At 48.1% G+C, this 27553-nt stretch overlaps 1 protein-coding gene across 1 annotated transcript in view; it reads right to left on the reverse strand.

Annotated features, from left to right (window-relative positions):
* Positions 1–8176: 8176 nt before the first annotated feature.
* The window catches only part of LOC137669601 (gamma-aminobutyric acid receptor subunit alpha-3-like), a 71850-nt gene continuing 52473 nt past the window's right edge, over positions 8177–27553 (reverse strand). Inside the window, exons 7-11 of the mRNA XM_068411759.1 lie at positions 25426–25508; positions 21586–21729; positions 19058–19210; positions 16269–16480; positions 8177–8506 (exon numbers count right to left, since the gene is read on the reverse strand). Of these exons, the coding sequence (XP_068267860.1) occupies positions 8177–8506; positions 16269–16480; positions 19058–19210; positions 21586–21729; positions 25426–25508 (922 nt within the window). The remainder of the gene's footprint in view (positions 8507–16268; positions 16481–19057; positions 19211–21585; positions 21730–25425; positions 25509–27553) is intronic.

A 27553-nucleotide genomic window follows, 5' to 3' on the forward strand; every position in this document is an offset into this window, starting at 1 on the left:
CTGAGGGGAAAGAGCACACCTCAGAGTCTCCTTCTTGCCCACCTGTCACACCACCACCTGCCATTGGAAGGGAAAGCATTTTAAACACAACACGATGGGAACCATGGATTATTTTCAAGCTCTTTTATTTTCCCCTGGAATATTTATTTTTCATGGGTAGCTTGTCTGCTCGTCGCTGGGACAAACTCCTCAGATGTGCAGGTAGCCTGAAGCCCAGAGGACTGGCTCCCTGGTCTTCCCATCCCTTTGTATGTCAACATCATTTGGCTTTGAGAAGCAGACCATGGGAAAAACAATGACACAAATTTTTTTAAAATATGAATTTTTATTTGTTTTGATCGGAGTTCGAGAGAGTGGGCAGAGTGGAAAAGTGGAGTGATTTAATTCAGTGGAGGTCTAGTTCCGCCTTGTGTGTTAGATCAGGAGGTTAGTAGGTGGTCAGAAGAGTCCTCCTCCTCCACTCAGCTTGCTGATCTTATTTCTGTAGTTCTTATTTCTGATGTTTTCTAATCTCTCTTCAGAACCTTACTGTAATTTTTGAGACATTTTTCTGTTGCTTTAACTTACTGAAAAAGCTAAAAGCTGAAAAAAAATTGCAGGACTCAAAATCCTGTCAATTAGAATGGGCAAATTTTTTTTTCCAGCAAAGGTTGAAAAATACGATCCAAAAATACAAACAGGCATTGAACATTGCACCAAAAAGCATTTGAAACACAAATCTCAGAAAGAGAAAGAAAGAGAGAGAACTACAGAGAAGAAAGGTCACAGTTTCCGTGAGAAATCCCTTAAGAAAGTGGCTACCAGCTATTCAACAGAGAAAATAAATCAACAAAAAATTAAAAAAATGAATTTTTTTCTAGTTGTTAATTATTTACAGCTGTAATAACAGGATTGTCATGCATTAAACTGCTGCCAGCTAGATTCTTTCTCATAGTGGAGTAAAGAGAGTCTCACAAGATGGTAAACAAAGCAGAAGACATACCGGGGCACAGACTGAACCTGAGGCAGTGAAAATGAGCATATTCGCTGGTGATTTGTTGCAGTGTGCTCTTTCCCATGATGGGCTGCCCTAGCGTGATGCTAATGCACCTTTCCCTACCCTGGGCACCAGGGCTGCAGCTAAAGAAGCAGCAGGTGCCCTCACCTTCAGATAGGACATTTGCTTGCAGCTATCCCCAAGTCAGTTGACAGTGAAAATCTAATTGAAGAAGGGATGCTTGTGGCCACTTGACTAGATTTGGTGGGCTGAGAAACTGCCTTGTGACAACCAAGTGCAGAAGAGACCTGCACTGGTGGGGACTGGGACAGTGGGGAATAGGAAAGAGTAGCTAGAACATTATATTTTGTCCTAGAGCTTCATGAGCAAAAACCATCATAACCCCACTTGTGGTGAAGGAAAACAGGTCAAACCTTAGGACTAATCCAAGCCTAAAGCCTGCTGCTGTTTAAAGCAGCACAGATTCCTGTGGTGGGAGGCAGGCATAGACCCAAAAAGAGAATTGGCTTTGTTTGCTTAAGGGTGGTGACAACCTTCATTCTCATGGCTGGGACACCACAAGGCACAGGTGGCGAGTGCCGCTGACCACGAGAGCCTTTCTCCAGCAGCGGTGGAGGGAACATAGGAGCTATGAGTGCAGTTGCAGGATCACTGCCTAAACATTTCTCGTAAGGCAGGGGGAGATGAAGGGGTGACATTAAGGGAGCTGACACTGGGTACCATTGGTAGGGGTTGCACCATGGCCCCACTGCTCACAGGCTGCCCAGCATCTGTCTTTGGTCCTGCTTGTGCTGCGGTGAGATCAGGTGCGGGTCCAGGACACAGCAGCAGCAAAGGCCTATGCTTTTGCTGACCCCTCCCACAATTAGCACATAGTCACTTATCAGCACAACCCACCTGGATGAGTAGCAAGCAGTGGCCACGCAACATCACTTCCCCCTGCTTTTCAGAAAAGCCCAGGCTGAAGCACAGCCCCTACCTACACTGTTCCTCTGGCCAGGGACAGCTGGAATGGATTCCACCAGGTTTTGTGCTCCCTCTCGAGGCAGGCTCAGGGTGGAGACCTCACACCACTTTGCAATGCTCAGCTACACATTCTCTAGTTGTGCTACGGGGTGAGGACTAATTGCTTACAACATTCAGCTGTTGAAAAGCCATGCTGCCTTCCTGGAAGCATCCTAGTGTCCAGGGCAGGACAAGGGCTGTGTTGGAGAAGTTGTGACCTCTGGGACTAAGTTTTCCTGAAAGGTGCTGGGCAGTGCTGCCAGCAGTGACCTTGGTCCAGGCAGCAAGCCTGCTCCGAGACCCCAGTGTGGAGAGAGGAGAGGCTCTTCTCCCTGGCTCCCTTTGTTCCCTGTGCCTCCCAAAGCCGCCTGAGGACCAGCGGAGAGGGATGCACCTCCTTCCAGAAGATTTAGCAAAGAGAATGAGAGGGAAGTAAAATAATTGAAAGTGGCCATTTTCTCTTTCAAGGAGAAAGAGGTTTGACTTTTAAAGAGTTTGTGAGCATAAATATACATGCACACACGCATATATATATGTAAAAACCTTTGGCTGACTGAACAATAACAAGGTCAAACAGTACATATTTATACCTGGAAGCCATCAATCTCATCTGTGCTGTGGCCTCTTGCCAAAAATGCCTTCAGGAGTACTTTAGCTTGATATGGAGAGAGGATTGGTGAATTGTTTGGTTTTTTTTTTCCCTACTTTGACATTAATAGAGCATTTATGTTTTCATGAATGTGCCTCCCGCCCTGGCTGGGACCTCTCCATCCCCAACAGCCACCAAGGAGTCAGGGAAATGTTTCTCTCTCCAGTCTGCAAAATTCACACAGATATTTGATCGAGTGGGTTAAAGTGTGGCCCCAGAGAGGCATACAATTTGGGGAAGAGGGCCTGGAGCAAGGGCTGGCCTGATGCTGCATGCTGTGATGGTCCAGTCCCAGGGCTCCGTGCTGGCTCTCCACCACCTCCAGGACCAAGCATGTGGAAGGGGGGCACTAGCACGTCCCTGCCAAACCGTTCCCCATGTGAGCCCATCAGGAGCTGCCTGGTCCTCTGCTGCTCATGTCATGCCCTGGCAAGCTGGGAAAGCGCTGTATCTATCCTCCATAGCCACTCGCCTTTGACTGTGATCCTTCCTTTAACAGCAGTGCGTGTTTAACTGCTCTGTTCCTCCAGCAGCTGCAAAGAGCACTGCAAAGAGACAGTTTCTACAGCACCCTCCAGGAGAGGCAACAGCTCTAGGTTTCTGAAGGTCTCAGAGAGGTTCTTAGCAGAATAGAGGGTCTTCCCATGCTAGGTGACCCGGAGCAAGAGAAACCCCTTCCTGGTATGTAGTGCAGCCTTATAAGCCTCCCCAAGGGATGGCTGAAAGGAATCCAAGATACAGACAGAAGAAATTAAGGGAGCAGATGAGAAATGAATGTTCCTTGTGTCCATAGGATAGGCTTGCACAAACAGGCTGGTTGTGACCTTGTTTGCATGCACGGCTTGTGTCTGGGAACAGCAAGCATGGGGTCTGCTTGCACAAGGGATGTCCTACAGCAAATGAATTAGGACTCTGCCAGCGCCAGCGAGCTGCCGGGGATCGGGATGGGGGTGAGCTGTGTTGGCCACAGCATTTGTCTGTAGAACCTAGGGAGTGGCAAAGCCAGCTTTGCTTATGTTGAGCTTAGCACATGGAGGAGAGCTGGGAAGCTCTGTCTCAGGTGTTGCAGTCCTGCTCGGTGATGTTCAAGAAGCTTTTGAGGTGTTGTATGGGGGTAACTCCATCAGCCCTTTAGAAGAATGGGTGGCACGAAGGGACCACTCCTCCTCCATCCCTCTCATGCCACCCCGCAGAAATGTCACAGCACTAACACAGCACTTGCAGCCACCACGCGCTGCCTGCCCTGCCTGCTTGGAGAACCTCAGCCGAACCGTCCCCTGCCTCCCCGGGGCACAGAGCTCCGGAAAGCCACACTGCTTTTGCCCATGTGTGGTTTCAGAAGAGGGGAGAGGCAAGCTGCCAGCGCCAAAATGTCCCTCTGACGTTTTCAGGAGGAATGCAACTGCAGGCTTGGACTGCACTGTGTGGTGCAAGCTACAAAAAAGGAGTGCAGGCTGAACAGATAATTTTTATCACCCTCAAGGACTTTTAATTCCTGCCTGGGAGACTCTCATCAAGTCAGTGAGGCTTTGGGCCATGCCAGAAGAAAAGAAACATTGGAGTATTGAGGTTCACAGCGAAATGAAGCTCTCACTCTGTGCACAACTGTGGATTAGACTATCAATGGCCATATACAGATCTATTCCTAGGCAGGATCAATTAAAAAAATGGAGCCCTTAGATACTATCACAGCGAGCTCTAAATCCCAGTAACTGATGCTAGGCTAGCTCTGGCCCAGCGTGCCCTTAGAAGAAGCCCCCATCAGCAGCCTTGTGTTAGCTGGGAAGGAAACATCCCAATCTGAGCCGCTGACAGATTTAAAAAAAAAAAAAAAAAAAAGAACATTATCTTCTCTGCTGGCAGGAGATGTTAAACCACTTATTTATAACTATCTTCCCAAAATGCTTCCCTGCTTGGAAGCCAAACTACAAATCCTGTTTGGTTTGTGGTCTTTAACCAAAGCATGCCAGTATTCCTGCTTCCAGCTGGCAAAAAGACTTGGAGCCAGTGCCAGGCTTTGGTGGGAATAGACTTGGCTTTCAAGGCGTGCTAAGACAGACCCAGGAAGGCAGCCTTTTATCAGGCAGAGAGCAAAGTTTTTTGGAGTCAGGAAGAGCAAAGGTGAGCCAGCAGATGGGTGTCAGCAGCAAGCCAGATTGGTGGGCCATGTCCTGGGAAGGGACAAGAGTCCCGATGACACAGGGAGGGAGGGACTGAGGGAAGAGACAAGCAGGAGATTCACCACGACAGTTTAGTGAGACAGATCAGATCACCCGCAGGAAGGGAGGAGGCTCAGATGCCGCCTCGATGTTGAGCTCAGCACCGCAGAGAGGTCCAGCCCCAGCACCTTGAGCATCACCCTGTGGCACTGAGCCTGCGTGGCCCTGGCTGGGCAGTAATGCAGCGCCTGCGGGTGATCAGGCTGCTGAGAATCTGACGGTAACATATGACAACTTACGAGAGCTCTAGGACGCAGGCACCAGCAGACACAGGAACACGCAGTGAGGCGATGCGCCGCAGGACGTGGCCCTCGGGGCAGAGGGGATTTTTCGGAATGCCCAGCCTAGCAGAGGAGACCACCTTTTCCCCCGGGCCAGCTCAAGTTAGCTAAGTCACTGGATCCCATATTTAAACTTGCCTTTAATGTAATTGCGCTAGTAAACACATTATACTCTTTGTTACCATTTCATTATGTTTGTTTTGCCTTTTATAGGGTTTCTATTCCATTCACTTAGGTCTGAGTATTATAGTGACATGAATGTTTTATGAGATGCACTTCATCTAGCTTATTTAAGAAAATGACATCCAAGCAGTTTCCAAAACAACCAGCCTCACGGCCAGTTAGCATAGCACTCCCTGCTGGAAAGCCTGGGGAGCAGAAGGGCGGCAGCAATGGCACTTGCTGCTGGAGGGGACAGTGCTGGGGTGGAGGGAGCACAGGGGCCTAGGTGGTGAGGGGTACGGGGCTGTGGCGGGGCCGTGCTGGGGTAGCCGGGCTGTCGGGGCAGGGTGGCTGCAGCAGCAGGTGGCTAGTGCCAGGAGGAACCAGGTGCCCTAGGTGCAAAGGCAGCCAGGATGTCCCCCCTGCCTGGCAGACGGGCTGGGGATGGTGCACCCTCCCTCTGCTCCTCCAGCCCAATGCTGGATGCAAAGGGGGAGAGCTCCCGGGCTTTCCTCTCCTCACCACCCAGCGGGGGGCCCTCGGGGATGAAAGGCACTGTAGAAATGTCATGGGTGCTTTGGGGTGTCAACGCTGGGGTGGAAAATGGGGAGGAAGCTGGTTTCCTTAGCATCGGCTTGCAGGGGGGCTGCCACCTCTTGCCCGATGCTGCCCGCTGGTGTGGATGTGCTCGTGGACCAAACACACTGAGGGCTGAGCTAAATGTCTCCGCGCTCCTCTCCTCACCACAGCTGTAGGCACGGGGAGCGACTGCACTGCTGTTGAGCTAGCAAGATTGGTAAGGGACAGGCAGGACACGCACCAGCGCCACCCACGCTGCAGACAAAGTGCCCTGGCCTTCCCCACTCCGTCCTGCTGTCCCCATGGGTATCCCAGGTGGGGCAAATCCTGTGCCTTGTGCTCAGCCCCGCTCCCACACAGGCAGGGGGAAACTGAGCTCGGCACAGCGGCTCAAAGCAATGCTGAAGACATCACCTTGGGGCTGCTGGGGCCTCAGCCTGGCTGCATGCACCTGAAACATCATGGGGTCAGCTCAGGGGTGACAGCTGGAGGGTCAGGGGGAGGTCCAGGAAGGAGGGGGTGCATCCCACCCTGGGAGCAGAGCTGCTGACAGCATCAGTGCTGTCCACAGGCTGGGGATGAGAACTCACCAGGCACAGGATGTCCTTCCTCAGAGCTGGACAGTGTGTCCATGGGTCTGGGCACCAGGGAGGGGGACAGATGGCTTCGATGCTACCACCTTGTGCTTCTGCTGGGAGGGGGACAACTACTACTTTGGGTCCTTGACTGTGGTGGCTGGGAAGGGAGAAAAAGCCTCTTCCCAAGACACTGGAGGGCTTTCCTTGGAAGAGTGTACAGGTGTTAGAGGTGGGTCTCAATGGCTTTGTGGGATGGCACCTGGCTCACATGGCTCTCTGGGACAGCGGTATCACTCTGCTGTTTCAAAAAGCCCCTTCTGCTGTTCTCCCACAGTGCTGAGGATGCTCAGATGCATCTATTCACGAGGGGCAGGGAGGTACTTGGGGACCGACTGTCCCCTGACTCACCCCCACAGGTGGCAGAGTGGTCCCCGGGGGCGTCCCACAGGAGACAGCCCGCACCTCAGCTGGTCTGACCCAACATTGCTGCTGCTCTGGTGCACTGGAGCAGGGATGCACCATGAACTGGACTTCCTGGGGCTGTGCTCCTCCCCATCAGTGTGGCTTACCTGAGAGGTAGGGGCTTCTCTGCCTAAATCCACCTGCGAGCAGTGAGATACTATTGAGGGCTGCTGAGTAGCCAAAGGAAGATGAATGGGGAGCTGGAAGAAGGGGCTGGGACAGAGAAAAGATGCTAAGGATAAGTGGATGGGTCTAAGAGAAAGTGATAAACCACGCATCTGGACACGAACTCTATGGCTTCCAGTCCTGATGCTGAATGCATGCGGCCTCACAGGTATTATATCCTCCAAGGCATTTATAAACCTCCTGTCTTGACTTCCTGACTGACCCTGAGAAAAATTATTTCTCTGGTAGAAACCACCCCACCCTCTAACATGAATTGGCTGAAGAGTGCAGGATGGCAGACCGAAAAAACCTTTCTCCCCTGTTCTTGTCTGGGGAGAGACATGGAGGAAACCAGCAGCTGGATCTGGTGAAGACAGAGAGGAAAAAGCCCTGTAGATACCTAAAAGATGCTGCCACCCTGTTCCACCCCAGCCATTGCAGGCTCCACTGACGACAGCAGTGGTGGGTTTGTCCTCAGCAGGCTTTGGGCTACAAGCTGGCCCGTGCTGCACAGCTCCCTCAACGGACCAGCTCGCCTGCATCCACAGCCCGAGGAGTACCACCTAGCACAAAGCATCAGGCACTGAAGAGCAGCCTGGCTGGCTGACTGACTCTGGAGGCCTCCACATCCTTGAGCCCAGGCCACCAGGAGCATCCACCATGCTAGGGCAGTCCATCACAGAAGAGGAGGAAGGGGGTGGACTGCAGCAGCAGCCCCCAGCAGAGCAGAGTGTGGAATGGCAGTGGCACGCAGACTGTGGGAACGGCAGGAGGTGAAGGAGAAGAGATGGAAGCACAGGGTGACTTGGACAGATGGGGGACATCAGACTCACGATGTTAGAGGCACAGCTTATTATGATCCTTTTTTTTCCTTTCATCATCAGAAACAAAGTAAAATGAAACTAAAGTATACGGGATTAAATTAAAACCAGTTTTGTTTACATTATAAAAGAATGATCTAATAGTAATAATAATAATATCAAATGAACAATAATAATTAAACAAAACAGGAAAGAAGAAAGCCCTGGAGAATTCCTGCCTGGATGGTGCTCGCTGATGGAAGGTTTGGGTGACTAGTTTTATTGTTTGGGGATCATTCCCTTGATAGCTGACTCCCGGTTTACGTATGTGGCCCAGTAGACTAAGTTGAAAATGGCAAAGAGGACTGGAAAGACGATGCGGGACATCTTGTCTACCTTGCTGACGCTGTTGTATGTCTTCTTACTCTCTGCGAGCTTCTCCTCTAAGCGGGGCATCTTGGGGGGTACGTTGGTGGCAGTAGCAGTGGCAGCAGCACTCTTGGAGATGGTGGGCAGGCCGGGGTCCTTGGCAATGTTGAGGGCATATGTGGTGCCAACAATGTTGTAGGTGTTGTTGGTTTTCTTCGCTAGTGCCACTGGCTCCTTTTTCTAGGGAAGGTGGAAGAAAAAACATAATAGAGATGAAGCGACTGTGGAATTGCACGGAGAACATTTTGTCCTCTGAATTTACCTGCTTCCCTGGAAGAGAAGATGGAAAAGGGTGCGAGAATCAAGAGACCAAGAAGACTGCATTGTGGAAGGGAAGGAAGATGTGGTGAGAAGATGGTCAGAACCCATGACATCTGCCACTTGAGGGCTGCTGGAGCATAAGGATGTGCTGGACTAGAGTGGATCGGCTGTTTCATGTAAGCCTGGCATGCAGCACGTAGCACAAATTGGTCCTGGCCTGGCAGCCAGGTCCTGCTGCAAGTCAAAAAACTGAAGCCACATAGCTGGGTTTGTAGTCTCCTTGCAGCCCCTTAGATCAGAGTAGTGGTATAAAAAGGTGTGTGCAGCTGCACTCGAGCAGTATCTACCCCAGACGGGTGACTCCTTGACTGGCCGATTGCTACCAGGTCTATGTTGTGTATTGCCAGGTCAATATAAGTGAATGCAGGCTCAAATATACAGACTCCTTGTTTTCTCTCTCAACTGGGCAGTGTTATCTGTTGCATGTAAGGTTCAGGCATGGAGAGATGATGCAGGAATGTAGTCTTTAAAAAAGAATGGCACCCATGTGGTCATCCTGGTGGTAGAACTTGATTTTCTGCTTTGCTGGCCTGCTGAGGATTATGGTTCTATTTTTATTATTTTTTGTAGCAGAAAGCCAGTGGCTTTAAGAATGTGGGTGACAGCATCGCAATATTTTTGCACCATATTACAAGGCCATATCATACACTGCCTCAGTGTCACAATTTAACATCGAGATGTGCAAAATGCCTCTGGGACCCTTTAGAACACCTCATGACCTACCCAGGTAAGATACAGAACAGATGGAAGGCATTTGCACCAGCCCTGGATTTCAGGATTGCTCAACACAGCACTATAAGGCAGAGGGAAGCCTTTCATCTTGCCTTTGTATCTATGGGTTGCTGCAAATCAAGGGAGATAAGTGCACCCCTCCCACAAGGCTCCAAGGATAGCCATGCTGTCCAGGCTGAAGGGATGAGAGCTTTCATACCAAACGGCAAAAGAGGCACTTATGTGTCAGACATGATGTACTGAAGGATAATGGAAAATGCTGAAGACAGACCGTTCAGATGTTAATGAAGATGAGTGGACAGGAAGATGGAGCTAGGAAGTCATGATAGGTGTTGCCCCAACTCTGGGGATCTTCTTGTTGCTGTCAGGGACCTGGGACCAGCTGCACCGTAGACCATATTGTACAAAGCAATCCAGGTGTACCAGGAGAAGCACATTAAATGAAATCTGTTCATATACACACGTCAGGCACCCTACACGTCCCAGCGCTCATGTACTCTATGCGATGTCCACTGAAATTACACCAAGAGCCAGCATTAGACACTGCAATGACTCATGGTGGGAATCTAATACCTAAACTCAAACAAGGTGTGACTTTGGATCTTATTTTCTATTCAAAAGCAACTGAAACACAAGGTAAGGCTTATCCAGGCATTTTCCAGGGGTGCTTGGCACGGTTTTGCATGTACGTGTGAGGGAATCATGTACAAAGTGACCATCAGGAGAAGGGGAGAGCGTGCAGCCAGCAGGACCTGTTCATCTCCCCACCCTAGCCTGGGAATTGGTAGCAGAAAGCATCGCTGGGTAGCACTGGGAGCTGGAAAGGCCAGATTCGCCCAGTCTGCTCTGCAGAGATACTCCAAGGTCTTTAGCTTTCATGCTGTACTTCCATTTTAAATGTGTACACAATCACCGTGGATATTTCTGGTTACCTTAGGAAGTGAATTTTCCACAGTGATTTTCAGAGGGACACTAAAAGCAGACTCCTGTGCAATCTTTAAACCCCTCTCCAATACCATCATCGTCAGGCCTGAAGCCTCATAATAATGCCAGCAATTACAGAAATTAACTTGCAGTTAGAAGGAGGTCTAAATGTCTTCAGACTCCAGATCAGATTAAACCACCACTGATCAGACCATATTCATAGTCTTTTATGGGAGAAGGTGTCATGATCTTTAATGATTAACTGAGCAACTGATTTCTGCAATCATTAGAGCCATGTTAACTTGTACCCCCCGCATAGGAGGTGAAATTGTCCTGCTAAAGAACTGACAAGAAGCAAATAAAGAACTAAAGATGTTTCACCTTCTAAAACATTTAAATATGCTTAAGTATGATTACTTAATAACACAGCTACAGGAGGTAATAAAATAATTAATAATCAGTAATGAAATGAAAACCAGATTGTTGTTCACAGAATGTAATTTGAAGTGTACTGTGATTATTTTAGTATTAATCAGCCACATTATTTGTTACAGGAATAAGATGACTACGAGTGTCATGACACTTTCAACCTGGCTGGCTTTCCTGCCCCAGAGCTTGGAAAGCAGATCCATCTTGCCTGGCCAAAGGCATCTGAAAACAGCAGGCTGAAACAGAGGAAAGTCAGGCAAATATGAATGCTGTGAGCGTGATAGCAAGCTACTGCCATTAGCGTGATCCAGAGCCCCCAAGCATCAGCTTGGGCTTCTCTGGACCTCAGATCAGGCTGTTCAGGTAGTGAAGAGGCTTGGGAACCTACAGCCAGGGCCTTTTTCCAGCTGACTACAGAGTCTTCTGCCCTGGTCAGAGCTGGGAGCCTGGGTAGCCTTTGGGAAGCACCCAGAGCACACACTGCCTACACCAAAGCAGGTGTGTGTGCTCTGGATGTGCTCTGCTCCTGAGATGTCATAAGACATAGTTCAGCCTGAAGTTTACCAGGCTGTGCTTTATAAATAAGTGTTTCAGGCAAGATTTTGATAATCAAACAAAGCAAAATGTGCTCATTGCTGTCACATGCAAAGCAGCCCCCAGCATTCCTCCTGCACCTTCATCTGTGAGGAGTTCCACGTCCTACTGAAAAAGAAGGGAAGAGTGGAAAAACAGGAGGAACCCCCATTTGCTTTGAAAATTTGTCCTATTTAAAACACCTACATTGCAAAGCAGTTCCTGTGTTTATGGCCCAGTTTGGGCACAAGGAGACTGAACCACTGCACAAAGCTGTCCCTATGCTGCTCTCCTGAGGGAAGGCTGTGAAAGCTGGTCTAGAGATAAATATATTCCCTGGATATTGCAGTCTGACAAGTTCTTCCACAACACACATACTGGAAAATAGCATTTTTGTTAAATATTCTTGTCTTCAAACCTCTCTGTTGAAGAGCTAATGGCTGAACCTCTAAATTATGGGAACTACTGGTTCTGCTTGTGATCTGCTAGAGATTTAGTTCTCTGCACCTGCTCCTTGGCTAGAAATTTGGGTTGAAAGCACTATCCCTCTGGTAGGCCACTCTGAAGGTCACCATCACTAATATCTGCAGTACTTGAGAAATGCAAGTTATCTGCCACTTGCCATTCTAGACAAAAGTCACTTTAATGACCTCCAAGCAGCTCGCCTCTGACATACTTGTGCCTATAATTCAAAGCCCAGCAACTGCAGTTGCTGTTCCAGCAAACATGCCCCTCCTTCCTTGTGCCAGCCAAAGTTCCCTCTGCAGTGTGCCAGAGACTTGATCCTATCAGAGAATAGCAGCAAAGTGTTTTACACTGAGACGCCTGTACCCTGAGGAGAGCCAAAGTCTCCAAACAATGCGATCTTGCATTAACAAGCAGGCTACATCAATGCCAGGTTACTGTCAGCTGCTGGTGTAACCTTTGGCATCACTCATCCCTCCCATCTCTTCATGTAGATTATATGGGACTGAGCCCAATGATCTTGTGCTCCCTGGATCACCAGAAAAAGACTCAGAGGTAGGACTGAGTCAATAATCAGCCCAATACACCACACAGATAGTGTTGAGAGAAAGAGGGTGAAATGTTGTTGAAGAATGATACATGGACTCTAGTGAAGATGCTGAGAACATAAATCACTTGCAGTGCTATGGAGAACTACAGGTGATTGCAAGTGCAATAGGACAAAGGACACATGGGCTGCAGAGCATGGTCAGCAAGGGAAAGTCCCAGCAAAAACATATTTACCATAATGAGCCAGAAAAAAAAGAGATGGATCTGAACTACCCTGTGAGTCTGTAAGACTTCAAACTGCTTGAAAATCATGCCCTGACAAAGTTAGTTCTAGTTCCTCTCTGTTGGCAAGGAGGGGATTGAAACAAAGATGCCACAAATGGAAAGAAACAAAGGAGAAAGAAGAGTGATTCCCAAGTGACCTGGATCAAGGGTCAAACTTCAGAATTGCTGAAGAGTGGGTTGGACAAAAAGCTAGGCTTTACTCAGTCAGTGGAAAAGGCACCGAGTGCAAATGGGAAGCATGCCTGTCACTTCCAAAATACAGGAAAGAAAACCATGATGATCGTATCAATGGCAATGTTTGGAGGATGCTTTTTGGTGACTTTCTCTTAGTGAAAAGACATGTGAAAAGTACATAAAAAGCCTGAACCTAACATTCTCACTATGCACTACAGGATTACTGTCTTAAAGATGAGAAGGATAAAGATCCAGGACTATTACTCCATCCAGAGTGTGTTCGTCCTTGTTCTCATGTGTCTGACTGCAGCTACTTGTATTGTTCTTGTTGCTTCTTGCCACCCAGGATTTCAAGGCGATGTCACACAAGCACAGATACAGAGTTAAATCAGATTTTATGCATAGACATTGCATTGCAGGTGGAAGTGGGTTTAAGTAAGTGTCTTCCAAAGATCCAAAGCATCTTCCACCCTGAGGAACAGACAACACTTTTTTTCAGGGAACTGCCTGGTAAATGTCATCTTTGCAGACTTCATGAGTTTCCCAGTGGCGGAGTCACCGTTAATGGTTGTCTCTCCGGATCCTCACTGTAAGAGCTGCTCAGGAATTGACCTTGTTGGCTCCAGAGGTGGCCATCCCTACGGTTGGGATGGATGGGGTGCAATGGATCTCTGTTCAGACACAGCCCTTCTGTCCTGACATGGGTCCCTTTAACAAGATATTTTGAGGATGCTGGAGATAGGGAGCTTTGCTGGCTACTGAAACCACTCATCTTTCAATCTCTTTGGCCTCTCACTCCTTCCCAACTACTGCCATCTCCCATCTTCCTCCTGATGTTTTTTTAAAAATGTCTTTACTAACAAGTTTACCGCATTGGATCCAGATACCTCCCTCCAATTCGATCTGCACCTCTAGGTTGGTTGCAGCCACTCTGCCACACAAAAAGAGAGGAAATCCTTCATCCACAATTAGCGATTACTGGTGGCAGGCAGGAAAGGCTTGGAAAATCTTTGGGTCCAAAAAGCACTAGTAGAATCTTATCAGAGTGCATGCTAAAGGGAGTTCTTGGTGACATCTATGGTGATATCTACCTGCCTTTCATGAGAGGAGAACTGCAGAGAATGCGCAGAGTAGCCCCCAGCTAGAACCAGAACCCAACTGCAGGAATAGCCAGAACATCATCATGATCATTTATGATGCAGAGATTAGCGATTCACCAAGACCAGCCCATCATGTTAGACTCTACCTGAAAAAACGCTCTGTTCCCATCTAAACCGATAGGTTGGCTGAAGAGGAGAAAGAAAGAATGGAACCAGCCCTGAGAGACTGAACACGCTGGGACTGCCTGTCAGCAACCAGCAGCATTTGCAAGGTAGTGATTTCTTTCAAATGGCATGGGAAGCATTGCTGCTGCCTACATTTGAGGTGCGAGAAGGGCTGATGCTTATTGATTTGTTTTTCATGTTCAAGCAAGGAAACAATCAAACCTGGAGTGAGGATCCTTGCCATCACATCAATAAAGAGCATTCTTTTTGGCTGGGGGGAAGGCTCTCCAGAGACCAGGGCTCAGCCTGGGCTTGTCACTGATAGTTTTACTCCTCGTACAAAGACTTTAAAATGCCAATAGTTATTCTTCTGCCTCCTCTTTCTTTTGTGGTTTCAACCACCTGGCTTGTCAATTGTTTCAAGAAGAGCTAATTAAAGGCTGAAACTGAGCCAATGAGGCACCTTCATCGCATAGCAATTTCACTGCTTGGAAATATTCAATGGAATAAAAAAAAGCAAACACGGTGACACGTCGTATTCCCAAGCTCCCTGGAAGCCCACCACTCTTCAGGGAGCTCTCTGAGCTGCAGAGACCGGGAGTGGGTTAGCCTTACAAGATAAAGTTCAGGGTTCGCTTCAAAAAGCATCCACAAATTTGGAGTCCTTCCTGATTCTCCAGCCTGATACCAATTGCAGCACACACACAAAGAGCACTCCCTCTGAAACATTATGGGTCCTGTTTTGTTGTCTTGTTTGATTACCCTGTGCGCAAACACTCTGCTTGCTCTTACCCTATTGTTTCAGCACTGTTAGTCTTGCAGTGCTGGGTCAATGAATCAATTAAGGAGCATGCTGCTTCTATGACAAACTGAAGCTCTTGAGCCTTTGCTGCTTTTTCAGTTGTGCCCAGCTCCATAACTGCCCAAGGCTGTGTGAATCCTGACTTTGTGCTGATTTTCCCATCCCTGAAAGGGACATGGTTGCTTTGAGGACCTGTTCTGATCCTTCGCTCATGTCAATAACCGGGGAAAGGCTTCTCTCATCTCTAGAGGCCAGATTAGCATTATTGTTCATGATGGAAGTGCAAGACCATCAACTGGCCTCCTCTGGAGCCTTTCTGCCATGAGTCTGTTGCTCAAACCACAGCTGCAAAAGCAAACAGATAGAGATCGAGTCCAAGAAACACAAGAGAGAGGCATTCGACACCCAGTGATGGCTGTGGTTCTCCATAAGGCCTCTGTTCTCCTGCTTTGACCTCCATACCAGAGAGATGACTGGCTGTTGTCTTCCCAAAAGTTACTGCAATTCTGCCAGGTATTTGCATACAGACCCACAACAATTTTAAACAACACGTTAAAATGCAAAGGAGTAAAATATAAAGGCTCCAGAACCAAGAACAAGGACAAAGCTGATTTTCAAATTGATTCAATAAATATAAACAAGAAGCAGCATGCTACAGTAAGCGATTTCTCTGCACAGCTGAGATTAAATCAGTTAGGAGGGAGGGGCATGAGCCGGGGTAGCGGTGGCTGTCACAAGGAAACTGCCAGAGATCCTGAGCGAGAAGGGAAAACATGGGTGATGCCAGGCAGTAATTTATTGCCAGTTGCCATTTCTGATTGCTTGCTTCCCACCCACCCTCTCGGCCTGAGCTTACAAAGCAGCAGCTGCTGCCAGCTGTGGGCAACAGCACGAGCGTTAGACCTCCCCATCGCTGCACCATGCTTGCCCGTGCCAGGGGAGACCTACAGTCGGGGATACCAGCTGCAGGGGACACAGCAGAGCGGGACTGTCTCCGCTGGTGAGGTTGGCATCCTGTAGCATATTTGGGTTTGTGTGGCATGCTAGCAACATGGAGCGGGGCATTTATGGGTTGGAGGGAGAAAAAAAGAGAGACGGGACCATCAGCAGAGCAAGATCAAAACATGCACGCATTCACGTTTCCACCGGCAAAAGGTCGTGCAGAAGGACAGAGGGAAAAATGAGCAGTCATGCCTGGGTGTTTTTCTCCAGCTAAGCACAGCGACCAGCCCTCCAAGCCCTTCCTCCCTTGACCCTCAAGAACCGCTCCAGGCAAGACCTGAGCTGGGGACCCCAGTAAGTATCATCCAGCCTCCCGGAGTGCTGCGGGGCTGCATGTTACCCACTCCTGGCCCCAGCGCAGCTCTCTCGTGCAGCGTTTCTTCACCACCTTCTCCTCCCTGGCCTTGGCCACAGGGCTGACCTTCATCTCTTGGGCTTCCAGCACCTTCTTGCCATCCCAAGCCCAGCTTCGTTTGGTGAAGTAGTTGACGGTGGCAAATTCGATCAGCGCAGAAAACACAAAGGCGTAACAGACGGCTATGAACCAGTCCATGGCCGTCGCGTACGCCACTTTAGGTAACGAGTTTCTTGCGCTGATGCTTAGTGTGGTCATGGTGAGGACAGTGGTGACACCTGTGGAAACACAGCAGGAGACAAGAATGGTGTGAGACCATATACTCATACCCACTCAGTTTCTCATCAAACCACACAGTTGGCATTTCCATCATGTAAATTTAGGAGCCATCCTTTAAGCCATGTGGCCCACATTCCCACTGTAATTAAGGGAGTCTTACCCAGCACAAGTCCGTGGTGCAATTCATAGAATAAGGAAACAGTCCAGGTTGGAAGTCAGCTTGTCCAACCCCTGCTCGAATCAAGGCCAACTTCAGGTTGCTCAGGACCCTCTCTGGTTCAGTTTTGAGTATCTCCAATTCATGTAATCAACGGCAAACATCTGCATTCGAATGAGATTAATCATCCCCAAACTCCATCAACTAGATCTCTGCTCACTATAAAAGAGTCCTAGCTCATAGGTAGGCACCTACATTCAATTCCTCGTCTGCTAGTAGGGTAAGTTGCCTCATGTAGAATATGCCATGGAGAAGCCTCTGCTTGCTTTTGCAATAAAATACAAAAAATAACAGTAAAAAGGATAGCTAGATGGTTGGGAACTTCATGGAGGATCAGAAACTGGCCACTCATCCAATGCGGTTCTCTCAACATTTTGGAAATAGTGTCTTGTGACCTGCATGGATGGACACCTGGGATCCTGGGTCCTGCTGGCACGGCCAGGCACCCATCAGTGGCCCAAGCTGCCAGAATGATTTATCTTAAAAAAATGGCCTGTTGCAAAATGCCTTTTAAAGCTTTTTTCATTAAAGCAAGCAACCGTTGCTATCCATTTTCCCCAATAATGTGCTTTTCAATTAAAAATACATTAAAAACATTATAAAAATATTGACTAATTTTCACTTCCCTTAAGCCATACTCCTGGTAATTGAAGACTTTCAATAATATTGTTGACAATACTTTCTGAGGGGCAAAAAAAAGGAATAAACAATTGGAGTTCTCATTATTTTCTTAATAGGAAAGAAAAGCAATTTGGGAACAAAGACATTTTTCACAAAGGTAGGTTTTAATTTTTCAGTCAGCTCTTTCCAGCTCAATCTGAGCTGCTACTCAAGGAAACGTGTCTAATTGCAAATCTCAGGATAACATAGGAGGGAATCAAATATCCTCAGAGAAGGGCTCACCCCCAGTGTCGGGAAGGCAGAGATACTCCAGAACCGAAGCAGATGTAAGAGCCCACCGGGGGCACGGGCAGACATGGGGTCCAGGTGTGCACTCTGTGGGGTTTAGTTGCAATTGATTCACAGAGAGATGAGTGAGGAAAGTGCATCGATGACTATATGTCTGAGCTGGTTCTATTTTCCATGTGATTTCTGTCTGAGCCCCCCCTTTTCCATTCTGCTGGATGTAAACACCAAAAGTGGGTGCTATGGGGCCATATCCTCTTTTCTTCACTGTTATCACTGTTCAGTGCAGCTCTTACAGTCTGGATCATGCAAACCAGTTTGGTCATACTAACCACCCAGCCCCCCACAGCTGCACTTGACCTGGGGGATCGCTGTAGGATTTGCATCACTGGGGAAGGGAAGGCAACCCAGTGCTAATGGGGAGAAGCTGGCATAAACAGTAAATTTTAAAGCTTGATCATGACCTACATTTTACAAGCCCCAGTGAACACAAAAACCATAATGATTCCCTTCTAGTTCATTTAGGAGGGTGCAGAACCACCTGTGACCCTCCCTGCATCCTGTTCCAGTCCACAGCACAGGAATGAGGTCCAGGCCTTCAGAGAGGGTCCAGAAAGGAGGACATCAGCCTTGTTGGGTTTGTGGAAGTATTTTGATCATGACTCTTGCTACAGAGGAAATGCTTCATGATCTCTGAAACCACACCACTTTCTGTCTTATTCAAAAACACGAGTGGGTGGTACCATATATCCCCTCTCTGCTTGGTGACTTCTGTCCAATATACTCTCTGTTAAGTGGTATCTGCTGGGCACTGTTATTTCCAGGAAATACAATCCTGCAGCATCACACCTGGTCTGTGAATATGTGTGTGTGTAGATCCTACACTGAAGGTCTTGGCAGGAAAGCACAAAGCAATACTGTTATTAAATGTTTGTAAAAGCTAGTAATATATGTGCAATGCCAGCTGGACACTTTGCCTCAGAGAGACAATCTGAAACCAGCTGAAGAAAATAATAACAATATATTTACCATGTAGTTATACTGCCTCAGCCCAGGAACTGTTATGTGGAGCTCTGACCAGGAGCACATTAGCAATTTTAAAGGTAGAGCTTTAAATGCCTCCCCATGTACCTATCCTCTCCTCAACTCAAAAGCCAATATGGGTAAGCAGACACAGCCAAATGCATATAATTAGATGATCAATACCTTGATTACTGTTAATATTTATGGCTTGGCTTGTAGCAGAAACACGGACGGGAGTATTTTTGCAGTGATTCAGTGGAAGCAGGGGCACTGGGAAGACACTGAGAGCTATTCTGGGAAATGGCCAGCAGCTTCACTGATGCCGGTCAAGGCCTGGAGAAGACCAGCTTTGGTGCTCAGTCTGTTTCCCATCGTTTGTGGTGCCTTTCTCCCCTGACCTGAGAGGATACCCTGGTGCTCCCAGACTCACCAAAAACCGTTCGGGCAGGAACAGACTCCCTGTTAAGCCAGAAGGAGACCTGGGACAGGATGACCGTCATAATGCAGGGTAGGTAGGTCTGGATCACAAAGTACCCGATCTTCCTCTTGAGGTGGAAGTGTGTGGTCATAACGACATACTCCCCTGTAGAGATGATAGACGGTTAGAGACGCTGAGCCACTGGTGCTTTCTGGAATGGGGCCAGCAGACCACCAATCCCTCTCTAAACCACTAAAGATCTGTCCCGAACAAACTTTCAAGTTCTTAGATTTCAGCGTGCGTGTCATATTGTTACTGGCTGGCATGCCCTGGTATCTTACAGTACTGCAGGCCACCCTAACAGCCGTGTGAAGGAGGGATGCATGCTGCAGCACACTGTTGGCACTGACTCTGCACTGCTGTGCCACACCAGGCGTGTGCCCCAGTGTAACCTGGGTGACTTTCACATAGGATTTGTCCTTTCAAAATACTTCTCTGGAGACTTCTTTAATTGACTACAAAACTGTTGTGGGACAAAGGCAAATCAATGACAATAAACAACTGGGCAACACACTTTCCCTGTTTCACCCCAGGCATAAGATGCCTCTGGGGGTCTCCCCCAAACCAGCTCCCACCCCTTTTCTGCTCCAGCCCAGGGAGCCACGTTGTGGGCAAGATCCCTTAAGCCTAGAGAAACCCTAACAGTTCTTCAGTAGGATTTCAGGACAAAGGATTTTATTTCTCTGACAATCCTGAAAATATTCCACCTTTCATAGAGTCATAGAATCGTTTTGGTTGCAAAGGATCTTTAAGATCATCGAGTCCAACCGTTAACCCAGCACTACCAAGTCCACCACTAAACCATGTCCCTAAGCACCACACCTACACATCTTCTAAATACCTCCAGGGATGGTGACTCCACCACTTCCCTGGGCAGCCTGTTCCAGTGCTTGACAACGCTTTCCATGAAGAAAGTTTTCCTGATATCAAATCTAAACCTCCCCTGGCACAACTTGAGGCTGTTTCCTCTTGTCCTATCACTTGCTACCTGGGAGAAGAGACTAACAAACACCCACCTCACTACAACCTCCTTTCAGGTAGTTGTAGAGGTCCCTCCTGAGCCTCCTTTTCTCCAGACTAAACCACCCCAGTTCCCTCAGCTGCTCCTCACAGGACTTGTGCTCTAGACCCTTCACCAGCTTCGTTGCCCTTCTCTGGACTCGCTCCAGCACCTCAATGTCTTTCTTGTAGTGAGGGGCACAAAACTGAACACAGTATTCAAGGTGTGGCCTCACCAGTGCCAAGTACAGGGGGACGATCCCTGCCCTAGTCCTGCTGGCCACACTATTTCTGATACAAGCCAGGATGTTGTTGGCCTTCTTGGCCACCTGGGCACACTGCTGGCTCATATTCAGACAGCCATCTATGAACACCCCCACGTCCTTTTCCACCAGGCAGCTTTCCAGCCACTCTGCCCCAAGCCTGTAGCATTGCATGGGGTTAAAGATCCTTAAAGGTTTCCTTACTGTAACCATCTCAAAAATCAGGTCAAGTTCTGTCATTAAAGGTCTGGGCTGTAAACCAAAGAAACAGCTGTCCCTATTTTCCCTCAATGCCCTATTCCTCCACTCAAAGCTTTGGATATTTTGTTGGATTATTGTGCCCTTTTGTTGTGAGTATGGCTCTGCTAAATCATTACACACAGGAGCCTTTAGCAGCTTTCTTGCCACTTCAGGTTATTCATGTACATTTTACTATGACTTAAGTAGAGAGATGGGCCAGATATTATGACATTTAGTTCCCTGGACTCCCCAAATTTCCCCAAGGGAGGTGATATGAGTTGTTACAGACAGACACTATTAAAATCAAGTGCACCAGAGAGGAAATATCCTCAAATGAGAGAACTACTGGTGCATGCAGAAGAAAAAAAAAAGAAAAAAGAAAGATGAGAGACACACATGAGATAACAGAAGCTATTAGTACCTGGATTCAGAAGGGAAAGGAGGAGCGGCAGATGGGAGAGAAAGATGATTAATATTGGTCATTAATCAGAGGAAACATTTGTTTGTGATAATCTTCTATTAGCTATGATAATATTTGTGTAAGCAGATGCAATGAAAATCACATTGAACATTGTGTTGCACTTGCCTTCCCTGCCCGCAATGCTCTCCTGAGGGACTGGAAAGGGATCCAAGACAAATGAACTCACAGTACCAAGAACCAGCTGGGCAAGGTGGGGCAAATTTTCCACACAACAGATCATTTTTAGATGCTTGAAATCAGTTTTCTAGAGGGTATGGGCGATAAGGCTCTTTCAGTGGAAACCACTAAAAGTTAAACCCTTTACTTCCTCTTGGTGACTGCTCCAGCTGTCCCCAGCCATATTCTCCAACAGCACGTGGCTTGGGAAGTACTGTGGTGCTCACTGCCCACAGGTACTGCCTCTATAATTATGCCAAATCGTGTCATTCAAAGCCCACAAGTCCATCTCATCTGACAGTGTGCTCAGCCCATGCATCGCATTGCGGTCCCACAAGTACCTGTGCTGGATCGAACCATCTCTGTCCCAACAACATGGCCCAGCAGGTCATACTGGTTCAGGCGAGATCCACCCTTTGCAACTTCCACTGATTTATCCTTCCCCAGTGTCCAGGTGTAGATCACCTCTGTCTTTGTGTAGGCATCTGCGGAGGAGAAAGAAGAATGAGATTTGTGCTTCTGCCTGACCTAAAATACACCAAAATTAGCCTGTAGCCAAATGAATCCCTGCTGTGCATTCCTCAGAGCCACATGGCTGAGCACAGCCAAGCATGGCCAGAGACCAAGGCAGTTCAGCAACTGTTAAATCAAATGAGCAAAAGGGAGCTGGGGTTTTCGGAAGGGAGCTGGAAGAGGGGGCAGAGCACTGTCGTTGAGAGACACGCTGTCCCCTTGACATGCTGACTCTGCAAGGGCTGGCTCCAAGCAGTGACAAGATAGGATGGCATCCAGACCAGCAGGCTGCTGGGGCAGCAGGACGGCCACAGCCCTGCCATGCCAGGGACCAGGAGAGTCATGCTGGCAGCAGCTGGCAAGAAGAGCTAAAAGCAAATGGGTTTAAATTTTAGGTTAAGGAGAAACAGTTAAAAATCTTTACTCTCATTCAGAAGCAACCCTTTCCAAGCCTCTCAGCTTTGGAGGTGGTGTGCCCTCCCACCAAGATGCTTTTTGCCCTGCGTGACCCTGTGTTTGCCAGCCTCCAGGCCAATCCAGCAGACAGTGCAGGAGGGCAGTGCTGAGAAAAGCCTCCCTGCACATCGCAAGAGAAACAGCAGGCAAATGCCACTGAACTGCTGCCTGGGGTAACACCGAGCTCAGGGCCAGGGCATCCTTCCAGGGGCTTGCAAGTTCCCCTCTCTATCCCACCTGCCCAACTCCCCATACGTAAACACCTCTCTCTAACACACAGTCACCATCACCTTCACAAGCCTTTGTGACCAAACCCCTGCTTGTCCTCATAGCCACTCCCTTTCCCAACAGTGCCTGCATGCTCCTGTTTTTGCTGGTCCTACGGTATCCAGAAACTGAGTCTCTCCAGACTCTACTAGGAGCTACTTCTCCTCATAATACCCAAGCTTCCTGTCCATACCCACTCTGCACCAGTTTTTTAGGCAAGAACAAAGTTCACTAAAACAAGTTTCTAATTCATTTTTACAATCAGCTTCTCCTATTAAGATATTAAGGTATTCTTTGGCTGGGGTCAGGTCAAGCAATGGGTCAGGTCTACTACAGAAATGTCTCAGCTCCTGCTTTGTGGAAGATTGTGTCCTGAGACAACCAGATTTCTCTGATCTTTTTAAAACAACCACAGTTATCCCTGCCCTGTACGTTTTGGCAAACCTATTAAATACTAAGCAGGTGCTGTGCAAAGTGGGGAGAGTGGTTTTGATGATCAGCCAATGTTTCTCAGCACGCCAGTGTGCTGCCTTAAGCACTTCTGATGCAGGCTGGCACCTCTCATCCGATGTGCAACACTCTGCTTTTCCAACCCCTGCTTCCAGCTCTCAACATGCTTCTGGAGACCTCCATCCTCCTTCAGGCTTAGCTTTGTACAGCTCTGCCAATGCTCTTCTCCCTTGATGGGCAGCACCTTCTGCTCTAGCAGTCACGGTTCACCCATCGCCACTCTCAGTCTACAAAGGAAACTTGCCCACAGTTTCATTGCCATCATCCCTGAAAACGCAGTTGTCTACAAATCTGGTTGTCTGGGACAGAAGTGTATCATATGATGTCATGTAGGCATGGCATGGATGCTTGGAACACATTTAATGCCATGAACCAATGCCATTGGTTCTGCTCAATGCCTTGCTTGCAATGCAGTCTAGCCCAATCCAAACAAGGACAGCTCTGACATTTAGTGGAGCTGGTAACTTCAGCAACACCTTCTGCTAGTCTAGTCTCAGACAGCTGCTGTACAAATGTCCCATGAATGGCTTAGAAACAGTTGTTCTCTGCTGTGTACATCCATCTTCTAGAGAGCATGGTGACAGGTAAAGCCATCACCTTCACTGCACTTGGTCCAAGGAATGATGCAGGCGGGCAGCTGAAGCTATCTGAAATGCCTGATGCACTTACTTCTCCTGCAAGCTCTCTGCCTTCCTTCTTTGGGTGGCTGCAATGGTGGCACAGGGACAGGAGGCCACTGATGAGCCATTCAGGTTGCGGGGATCACTGGAAGGTGGTCACTGAGGCAAACTCAGGTATCTTTTGAACAACACGTGTCTGGTCCTGGCATTGTCCTTCTACTTACAAACCTGATCCACTCTAAGCTTCTTGTAAACGAGCTTCCAGCTGTCAATGGCTTTTTGGTGCAAACGTTAGTTTAATGCTACTCCAACATACCAGAGGTGAGCTCAGCTGCTATGCAGATGGGTGCTTTAGAAAACTGATGTTAATCAGGGGCAGCTGTCTGAGCTGCTTGTGTAAAAATACCCAGAAGAACCCCAAAGGGTGTTCCAGCAGAAATAGGCACATTAATCTCTTTTCCTCACCAAGAAACATTATAAGCAATTAGATGTGGAGTAATCTGCCTTCCTGAAAGTCTTGTAATAATCTCAGAATTTAGGCCTGAGGTATGAAATTTTATATCCCTCCTCACAAGGTCAATTAACATTAATAATTCATCCTTCTCTAAGGCTTGCTATTTTACTTACTGGCCTTAGAGATGTCTTGTGGCAATGAGTTCTACATTTAATTAGGTGATGCCTAAGAAATAACCTTATTTTAGTAGTTTTGAATAATCCAGTTTCATGGATGCATTTTGTCATGAGGCAGAGGAGCAGATGCACATGATAAACATGATTTCTTCTGGTGTCAATCAAACTTTTCGACTTTCTCCTTAGTTAACTCCCAAATGGCTACAGGAAGGAAGCATCAGTTTAGAAAGCTGCTGATTTTTCTGTTTTGTTAAGAGTTCAAAAGGGAGATTACTGGCAGGGACTCATTCTTTAGTTGGAGGTAGGTAACTCTCCCATCTAACACAAACATAGACTGAGAGTGCTGCTCAGTTTGTTGGACGTGGAGGAGACTCCAAGCAGAGCAGGACTAGGAAATTTATTTCCACATTATGGTGAACCAGTGGCTTGGAATTTGGTTCCCACTCATTTTAAGAGCAAAACCAAAAGAATTTAACTTGTACACAGGAGGGAAGAGGGAACTTGTTCCTAGGTAGGGTATGGGAAGCCCAGGCAGATGAGCAGCTGCAAGCCTTGGAGGCTGGGAGCAGCTTTCAACTCACCAGCAGCCTCTGCAAGTCTTCCCTAAACCAGGACCCTTGGGTGTTGGGACTGAGATTCCCAGAGTTTCCAAGTCTTTTATTTGAGAGCACCCTGTATGAGAGCATTGAGCCAGAGCAACCACAGATTTCAGGCTCTTCTCAGATTGGCAGGAGTTATGTAGGCAAGCTGGACAGGACACCTAGCAGCAGACACCACTGCTATCTTCCCAAATCTGTCCCCCCAGGATCACCTTGTGATGAAGGAAAAGCATCTCTGAGTTGTCCAGCAACAGTCCTGCTGAGGCAGTGCTGAAGAGGCAGCACGGCCCACCAAAGTCAGGGAGTGCAATGGGAAGCTGCTCTTCCCACTTCCCTAATAAATTTACAGCAAAACCATAGGTGTCTAACCCATCCTCTGAGCCTGAATTGACCATTCTGCTCCCTGCCCATTTCTGATGATGGCAGGAATTGCATATATGAGATACCAGAAACAGATTTTTGGTCACATTATCATTAGCAATAATTAATAACACTGTTACTGAAATACTGGAAAACACTAGCCACACAAAGGACTGCTCTTTAGCTCTGTATCCACCTCCTTGTAGAGGCTGATCAGAGTACTTACAGCTCCCAAATTTCAGCGGGCAAGCATGCACATCCATTGGGAAGTCCTCCAGGTGCATGGGGCACTCTGCGTGAATCGTTAGCCTACAAGACAAAACACAGGGCATGATCAGAAACACACGGCTGTGGAGACTCCCACCTGGCCCTTCTGCCACGGTGTCTTTACCCTGCATCCATCAAAGGCGACAAAGGCCACAATGTGGTTCCTGAACTCTGGGTCTCCAGGCAGAAAGCCATCAGCTGTGGAGAGAACAGCAGGCACAAAGATCTGGCCACCTCTCCCATTGTATAAACTCAACCCTATTGACTGAGTTCATCTTTATCCACTCAGTGCAATCAGAAAATCTGCCAAAGCCCAAAACTTCTGTTTGCTTATGCACTGTGCACAAAGAGCTCATTAATGCCTGGGGCCAGGGGACATCTCATGGACCATGCTGGGAAGCAGAGGGGAGGGGCTTCCAGGGACCATGGCCTGTTCTTCCCCGTGGTCTGGAAGGAGACGAGGGCTGGCAGATTGTTCAGTGAGGAAGCCACAGCACTGCTGGGCTTGCTGAACAAAGTCAGGCAGAGCCATGAAGTCGCAGGTGTTGCATCAGGGTACAACACAACCCTGTGCATGTGGGGCACCTCATCCCACCTTCCCTGGCTCTTCCCTCGCTGGTGACACTGCAGAGTATGCTGCAGGCAGATGCAGAACTGTGTGTCCTGGGGCTGTTTGGGGGGGGTACAGAACAACTTGTGTGCTTTATGCATCCACCAAATCCCAGTAGGATACCTCGTCAGGAGGTGGTTTTGTGAGGGAGGCACAACCACAAGAGCAGTGTGCTGCAGAACATGGGGCCAGTCATAAAAGGATCCGTTATAAAAAACACTAAAAAAGGTAGCTCTAATCTTGTGTTCCTTCCTGAAAGTACTGCAAAGCCTGCAGCCTAGGAGGGGGAGCCAGGACAGATGGCTTCCCAGGAGATGTCTAATACAATCTTCTCTGAAGGAACCATTTGTAGAAAAAAGGACCCACTTCTGATGGCTCGGCAAAATAACAAACAAACCATGACAGAAGCAACAGGTGGATGCAAAGGGCAAGCGCACAGACCTAAGGCTGAAGGTGGCTTGTGGAAAACTCAGGTTAAGAAGCACAGTGGAAAGCTGCTATTGAGATATTTTCCTTCAGCTGGAAAAACGTTCAGGTAAGTTATTCCTCATAGAAAATACTGAGGCTTAGTCAAATGCAAAACAAACACTGAAAAAAATAAAGGGTTCATATTTTGTTTGCTAAAAGCAAAGAAGAAAAAAAAAGAAAGGAAAGAAAAATAAAGGTTATTTCTTTCAGGTGGACAAACCTTAAATGATTCTACAAAAAAAAAAAAAGTACTGGTTTTTAAACTTGGCATAAAAAAAATATGGTGGACAAAACCAAACACTTCACAAATCACTCTAAAAACCCCTGTGGGGGAAACAAAGCAGAATCACGGTGGTTTGGAGGTGGGGGAGGGATCTCTGAGGCTGCAGTGACGGTGGCCGCAGGCGGCAGAAGGGGCTGTGAGAAGCGGACACCAGCGCAGGCGAGGGATGGAGCAGCAGATCCCTGCACAGCTGCTCCATGTTGGCTGCGAGCGCAGCCCAGGCTGCCCTGGAAACTCTCCGCCGGCTGTGAATTTTGCTCTGCCAGGTGAGGAAATGAACCTCACGATTTCAGACCCATGTCCAGCCTCATCTGCTTCTTTTAGAGGGTGTAGGAAAGCCGGCATCCCCATGAGAGAGAGGCAGAGGCATTAAATCAAGAAGCGGAGGAGCAGAGCTGGAAGCTGTCATAACTTCGATGGGGCAGGGCTGGGTGTCTCCTCCTGTGTGACCCAGAGCCTCTGCAGCACAACAGCAGGGGTTTAAATCCCAGTCTTTGCAAATGTCTGGGAGGTGAGGCATGCAACCCCTTTGCAGTGGTCACTGGGGTCACAGCGCCACAGAGCAGACTGCACCATGGGGAAGTCTGTGCCTTATTCTTGTACGAGCTAGCAAAGGAAAGCAGCGAGTTTCCTGCAGATCTTCTGAACCCAGCACCACGGTGTTTCAGTACCTCCCTGCTCCTTAATGCAACAGCAGCACATACTCATTTCTGCTGTTTTTCAGCG

This window comes from Nyctibius grandis, chromosome 13 (assembly GCF_013368605.1).
Source record: "Nyctibius grandis isolate bNycGra1 chromosome 13, bNycGra1.pri, whole genome shotgun sequence".
NCBI classification, from domain to species: Eukaryota; Metazoa; Chordata; class Aves; order Nyctibiiformes; family Nyctibiidae; genus Nyctibius; species Nyctibius grandis.